This window comes from Orycteropus afer, unplaced genomic scaffold, assembly GCF_000298275.1.
Source record: "Orycteropus afer afer isolate SDZICR_OR568_19922 unplaced genomic scaffold, OryAfe1.0 scaffold00119, whole genome shotgun sequence".
Classification (NCBI taxonomy): domain Eukaryota; kingdom Metazoa; phylum Chordata; class Mammalia; order Tubulidentata; family Orycteropodidae; genus Orycteropus; species Orycteropus afer.
The window spans coordinates 1,078,199-1,085,355 of record NW_006921706.1 but is presented as its reverse complement, the minus strand read 5'-3'; the positions used below and the strand labels follow the sequence as shown (position 1 = coordinate 1,085,355).

Here is a 7,157-nt window from a genome sequence, read left to right as displayed (position 1 = left end):
GGGATTGAACCACCAGCCTTCTGGTTAGCAGTCAAGTGCCTTAGGCACTATGTTACCAGAGCTCCTAAAATGTTGGTATTCTTTGTGAAAATTAAGTAATTTTCCTATTAGATGGCAAATAGCACTTTGTTGTTCTTTTCTCTTTTGAAAGAGTAGATGAACCAACTTACATTCTCATGCTTTCTAGAGGCAGAAATTGTTGCAGTAGAGTGGTGTTCCCACTGATGAGAAACTATTTAAAGATGCTGTGCTTTAGTGACAAACCCAGGATCCTTAGGTCAGATAGGAAACTGTACTTGATTAATATTAGCCTATATTTTGTATTAGTCATCATTTCCCCTGCTCTTGTCTTGTTAGTTATCTTTTGTTTTGTTTTCAAAAAGAAAAATAAAAACCCATTTAGAAATAGTAACTTCTTTCACTGCACCCTTTATTAAATTTCTCTTATCACCTGCCCCCAGATCCGGGTCTCTCAAGGCAAGGAGCCTACTCACCTGCTGAGTTTGTTCAGAGACAAACCACTCATTATTTACAAGAATGGAACATCAAAGAAAGGAGGTCAAGCACCTGCTCCCCCTATCCGCCTCTTTCAAGTCCGGAGAAACCTGGCATCTATCACCAGAATTGTGGAGGTAATGTCATGCATTCAATAAAATGTGCCCTGGTTATAGACTTCCTAGTAGACCTGGCCTGTCAACAAATATTAGTCTTTAAAAAATTGACAACTGAATTCCCTTCCTTTCTATAGTTAATCCAGTATCCAGACTGAAAATTACCAAAATCAAGAGAGTTGAGTGGAAAGTTAAACTCCAGATACAAGCCCTCTCACATTTTTCAACTACATTGTACGGAAACAAATACATTTTAAGGAAAATACAACAAATCAAGCTGTCAAATGCATGAGACAGCTTAATCTTTATCTTGAAAGGCCTGGGGCAAGATGGATGGTAGGTGATAGTCAGGTGACCACACTGGGGAAATCTGAGAGGGAAAGCCCTTGTTTGCCAAGTGTAACAAATGTGGGAAACAGGCTTTGACACATTAGACCAGGACCATAACTCAACTGGCCAAACAAGCTGTCTCTGACAGCAGCTGAGAAAGAAATCAAACCCTGTATCATGGTGCCTAAGACAAGAAGATCTTCTTATTTCCTTTTAGCCTCTCAAACCAGGTTTCTTACATTCAGCCTAAATAGCTGAGTGTCTTGACCTCCAGGACAATTCCTTCATCCCTCAAATACCAGTCACCTCAGTCACCATCAAAATCCATGTCTCCTAAATCACCCTGAAACTGTTGTGCTTACTCTGCATATCCCCAAGTCTGAGGGCATTTTCTAACTCTTTCATTTGCCCAAGCATGTCAGCTAAGTCCTTAAAACTAGGTGGGTCATAGCTTCCCCACACCCTCGGTCTCTTCTCTAAGACTCCATGCTGTTTGCCTTCTTCTTCTATAGCTGTCTATGACACATGTTCCCACACAGTCCTGTCAATAGGAGCCGTCTTTTCTTCCCAGTGCTACCTTACCGCAGGGCTTCTGGGACGGCTGTCAAGTAGCACTCTTGCTCTCCTTTGTCTCTGACCTCTCTCTTTATCGGCTCGCTTTTCCCTCCTGCAGCCTTCTCATTCTGTCATCTCCTGAGCTGCCAGTCCCTTGGTTCTCATTCTTTGTTGGCTTCAGCCAATACCTCACTATCTCCATCACTCCGATTTGTCTGTTTCTTGACTTGTTTTCTACTTGTTCTTTTTTAAAAAAAAAAAAAAATTAAGAGTTTGTTTTACATTCAACATTACGTGTACGTTTAGTTTCACTCCCATTTACCATGCCTAACCCTAACCCAGTCTCTTCCCTTCCCTGCCCAGTAACCCTCCCCCACCATGCCCCTCATAGTTATGCACTCCTATTTGTCCTGCATTTCCTCCGTGTGTATGTTGCCCCTTTGGTGCCCCATGGCCAATTGCTCTAAGGGATGCATTTCCATAGAGTATGTGGGTGCATCACACTGGGTTGATTGGCTGTGTGTACATCTTGTTTTCTATTGGGCTGAGAGCCAGCCCCTAGGAGTGAGTTTTATTCCAGGCTCAGAATGTATCCCAGGACCATAGTATTAGGGGTCTTACCAGACTCCATCTGACCAGTAATTCTGGTCATTATTGAGTTTTTGGATTTTGTTGCATGTTTTCCCTCCCACTCTATCCAGGATCTCCAAATTTGATCCTTTCCTGAGTGGTTGGCATTAGTAGCCAGGCACCATCTAGTTCTTCTGGTCTGGAGGGCCATCATATCCTAGGGCTGATTGCTTCCAAATTCCCTTGTTTTTGCACTCTTCTTTGCTTCTGAGGATAGGAGACCATTAGCTGCATCTTAGATGGTCGCTTGAAAGCTTTTAAGATCCCCGCCGCTACACCAATGTGTTTCCTACTTGTTCTTGAAGAACAATCTTTCTTTGACCTACTTCAACTCACCTTTACATGCCTACTCTATTTCAGAAATTTCTGTCTCAAATGTCTAATCTCTGACAACTACCTCCTATCTTCTGGTTCCTTTCTTCCAGTATGCACATTTCAGCAATTCTTAAATCCCATACCTTAATCCATGAATCCCCCTCATCCATCACACCTTTCATGTCCTGCTTTCTTCCAAGTCTCCAACACTATCTGCTTTTTTCTAATAATTTTGTTTCCGAGATCACAGGAACATAAATACATAGACAAGAATTACCTCATCTTCTCCCTTCTAATTTTATCAGCTTGTCAGTCTCTATACATATAAATTTTGCCTTCTTTCCTGTTTCAGTGAAATAACTTTACTGTTGTCCATTTATCTACTTGCAATGCATCTCCTTTTTTCCTTGTAGCTTCTCAAACCAAATTTCTCACTACCAGCCGCTCTGAAAGACACTATGCAAAATCAATGTGTATAAGTCTTTTTGTTTTCATCTCCTGGAAGGCTAAAACTTTCTAAGTGCTATGGCATAGAACAACCTCCCTGATCTCACACCAGTCTGGGCATGCACCTCTTGTCACCTATCTCTCTGTGTCAGTAAGCTGCCTTTTGGTTTAGAAATCAGAAGTCCTGAAACCAGACTTGGTTCCTATAATTCTGCATCAACACAACTGTGTAAATTCCTTTGAGCTTGGTCTATTAGGCCTCATTCCTCCTGAGAGAGGACTATAGCCACTTGTGTGAGGGTTGCCAACCCGTGGGGCATGTCTTTAATACTTCTGACAGCCATTCCTTCTTATTCTCTCTGGGATTGTTGTTGTTGTTGTTAAGTGCCGTCAAGTCGTTTCCGACTCATAGCGACCCCATGCACAGCAGAACGAAACACTGCCCGATCCCGCGCCAGCCCCACAATCCCTGCTATACTTGAGCCCATCATCGCAGCCACCATGTCAATCCATCTCGTTGAAGGCCTCCCCCTCTTTCGTTGACCCTCCACTCTACCAAGCATGACATCCTTCTCCAGGGAATGGTCCCTTCTTACAACATGACCAAAATAGGTGAGACAAAGTCTGGCCATTTTTGATTCCAAGGAGCATTCTGGCTGCACTTCCTCCAGGACAGATCTGTTAGTTCTTTTAGCAGTCCATGGTACTTTCAGCATTCTCCACCAGCACCACAACTCAAAAGCATCAACTCTTTTTCGGTCTTTCTTATTCATTGTCCAGCTCTCACATGCATACGAGGCGATTGGAAATATCATGGCTTGTGTCAGGCACACCTTAGTCCTCAAGGAGGTCTTTGCTCCCCAGCACTTGAAACAGTTCCTTCGCAGTTGACTTTCCCAATGCTACACGTCTTCTAATGTCCTGACTGCTGCTTCCGTTGGCATCGCTTGTAGAACCAAGCAACGTAAATTCTTTGACAACCTCAATCTTCTCTCCATTTATTGTGATGCTGCTTATTGGTCCAGTTGTGAGGATTTTTGTTTTCTTTATATTGAGATGTAATCCATACTGCAGACTGTATTCTTCAACCTTCATCAGTAGGTGCCTTAAGTCATCCTCACTTTCAGCAAGCAAAGTTGTATCGTCTGCATATCTCAGGTTGTTAATGATTCTTCCTCCAATCCTGATACCACGTTTTTCTTCATATAGTCCAGCTTCTCGGATTATTTGCTCAGCATATAGATTGAATAAGTGTGGAGAAAGAATACAACCCTGACACACTCCCTTCTTGATTTTAAACCATGTAGTGTCCCCTTGTTCTGTTCGAACGACAGCCTCCTGGTCAAGGTACAGATTCCTCCTGAGTACAATCAAGTGCTCGGGGATTCCCATTCTTCTCAATGTTATCCATAATTTGTCATGATCCACACAATCAAATGCCTTTGCATAGTCAATAAAACACAAGTAAACATCTTTCTGGTATTCTTTGCCTTGAGCCAAGATCCATCTGACAACAGCTATGATATCCCTTGTTCCATGTCCTCTTCTGAATCCGGCTTGAACCTCTGGAAGTTCTCTGTCAATATACTGCTGCAAACGTTTCTGAATTATCTTCAGTAAGATCTTACTTGCATGCGATATTAATGATATTGTTCTATAATTTCCACATTCTGTGGGATCACCTTTCTTTGGAATGAGCACAAATATGTGTCTCTTCCAGTCAGTTGGCCAGGTAGCTCTCTGGGATAGCATCCTGAAAAAACTCTAACCCTGGTTAAATCCAACTCTCAGTGTTGTTATGCCTTCATCCTGGCAGTTCAATGTTGTTAACCAAATAGATCATTTGGTACACTGAGCACTCTGTCCTTGAAATATTTTTCCTCACTTGGCCTCAAGAACAGTACACACACTTGATTTCCTCTTCCCTCTAAGTTGCTCTTTCTCTGTGTTGTTTATGTTTCTTCTTCATCTCCCTAGTTTCATACGTTCACACTCAGTTCCATAATCACACAGGGAGTCATGCACATGGACCTACATTGTTACACAATCATCTGGTCAGACAGAGGTTCTCACAGAGTCACAAAACCACATTCTAGGACCCTCACACTCATTACCAACCTGAAACTCTACACCTCCTTGTAACCTGCCCAGACAAGGACCCGACTAGGCCCTTTTAACTCCTTTATGGCTACAGAGACCAGAACTATACTTACATGGATGATCCCTGCTACCCCTTAGATAGGGTTCAGAGCTTCTGGGTTGAAGGCAAAGAGTATGTCACTGCTGTGTTTTTAATTCCCTATAAATGTTGTTGTTAGGTGCCATCAAATTGGCTCCAACTTGTAGGGACCTTGGGTACAACAGAACAAAACGCTGCTCGGTCCTGTGCCAGCCTCACAATCCTTGCTGTGCCAGAACCCATCATGGCAACCACTGTGTCATTCCATCTCATTGAGGGTCTCCCCCTTCTTTGCTGACCCTCTGCTTTGCCAAGCATGATATCCGTCTCCAGGGAATAGTTCTCTCTGACAACATGACTGAAGTAGGGGAGATGAAGTCTGGCCATTCTCACTTTCATGGAGCATTCTGGCTGCACTTCTCCTGGGATGGATTTGTTTGTTCTTCTGGCACCCCATGGTACTTCCAGCATTCCTCGCCAACACCACAATACAAAGGCATCAACTCTTCTTTGACTATAAATGTCTTTTATAGTTTGAGCTATAATTTACCTGAGCCTGGGTAACCTTACTTAGTGAGTCTATATTATTATTTCTTTGCCTACCTTGGACTCTAGTCTCTCTTTTTTAAAATACTTCATCATTTTTAGATTCCCTTTGATTATTTGATAAACCTTGTCTTTATTATGATCAGAAAAACTATCTTTGCTTTGTCTGTGTCATTTGTAAATATTATATACTCTTCTCCAATCAATTATAGCCCATCCTTGTTCTCATGGCATCTTTGAATATGATCTTTGTTACTTTTCCAAATCTTCAACTCGCCACTTAATTTAGCTTAATTTTTTTCTGAGAGCCTCGTGCCACCATCTCTGGGCAGTTGGGTACTAAAGTAACACAGACCAAAATGTTCCAAATCTAATGTTTCAAACACCATGGTGGTATTTCATTGCTGTCCAATTAATTGTCTGGGATCAGAACAGGAGGCTATAATGGTTTGTCACTGTCACAACTCCTAGACCATGTTTAATTGAGTCAGCAGTGATGAATTTGAACCACTTTGTTTTCTTTTTTATATTCTAGGTTGATGTTGATGCAAATTCATTGAATTCCAATGATGTTTTTGTCCTGAAATTGCAACAAAACAGTGGCTATATCTGGATAGGAAGAGGTGCTAGCCAGGAGGAGGAGAAAGGAGCAGAGTATGTGGCAAGTGTCCTCAAGTGCAAAACCACAAAGATTCAGGAAGGGGAGGAACCAGGTATGTACCATGGGATTAAAGGAACTAAGTAGAAATTATGTTTTGTATGATTGCTAATCACATGCTTTGTTTTTTTAAATGAATAGTACCTTTTAATAGTTATAGGGGATTAAGAATCCCTCCATAGTTGCAAACTGGGTAACAGTACCTGGTAATACTTAAGTAACTTCTTAAATCACATTAAAGTCAAGGTGAGATAATATTATTTGTTCATTTAAAGCAATACCATCATATGCTCCTGAAAATGCACTGGCTAACTTAGTGTGTTTTCCACAGAGGAATTTTGGAGTTCCCTTGGAGGGAAGAAAGACTACCAGACCTCACCACTGCTAGAAACCCAGGCTGAAGACCACCCTCCTCGGCTGTTTGGCTGCTCTAACAAAACTGGAAGGTTCATTGTAAGTGTCTTGAGAAACAGTGGGATAGAATCTAAACAGCTCTGGGAGGTGTTCCAGGCATGTTACCTCTCTCTTGGATTACCTGCAAACCATTTTTCTACACACATATAAGATAATACCCTAAGTACTTTTACAGGCACATTGTAGATTGCTCTACACAAGGTCGTTGGAAGGGTCAGTGACATAATGTGAAAGCATTGGTGTGAAAGCATTGCTGTTGTTGTTAATCACCATCAGGTCAATTTCAACTCATGGTGACCTCTTATATGTCAGAATAGAATTGCTCCATAGGATTTTGGTTGTTGTTTTTTTTTTTTGTCTCAAAAAAACAATATTTTATTTTGTTTTTTGGTGAAAGTTTAGCCAGAAAATTAGGTCTCCATTTAACAATGCCTATGCTTATTGTTAGGAGCTCTGGTAGCATAGTGGCTAA

General features: G+C 41.6%; 1 protein-coding gene across 1 annotated transcript in view; it reads left to right on the top strand.

Moving 5' to 3' along the window:
- Positions 1-7,157, top strand: part of SCIN (scinderin) — a 103,800-nt gene that overhangs the window by 89,225 nt on the left and 7,418 nt on the right. Inside the window, exons 11-13 of the mRNA XM_007944063.2 lie at positions 462-632; positions 6,149-6,326; positions 6,603-6,724. Of these exons, the coding sequence (XP_007942254.1) occupies positions 462-632; positions 6,149-6,326; positions 6,603-6,724 (471 nt within the window). The remainder of the gene's footprint in view (positions 1-461; positions 633-6,148; positions 6,327-6,602; positions 6,725-7,157) is intronic.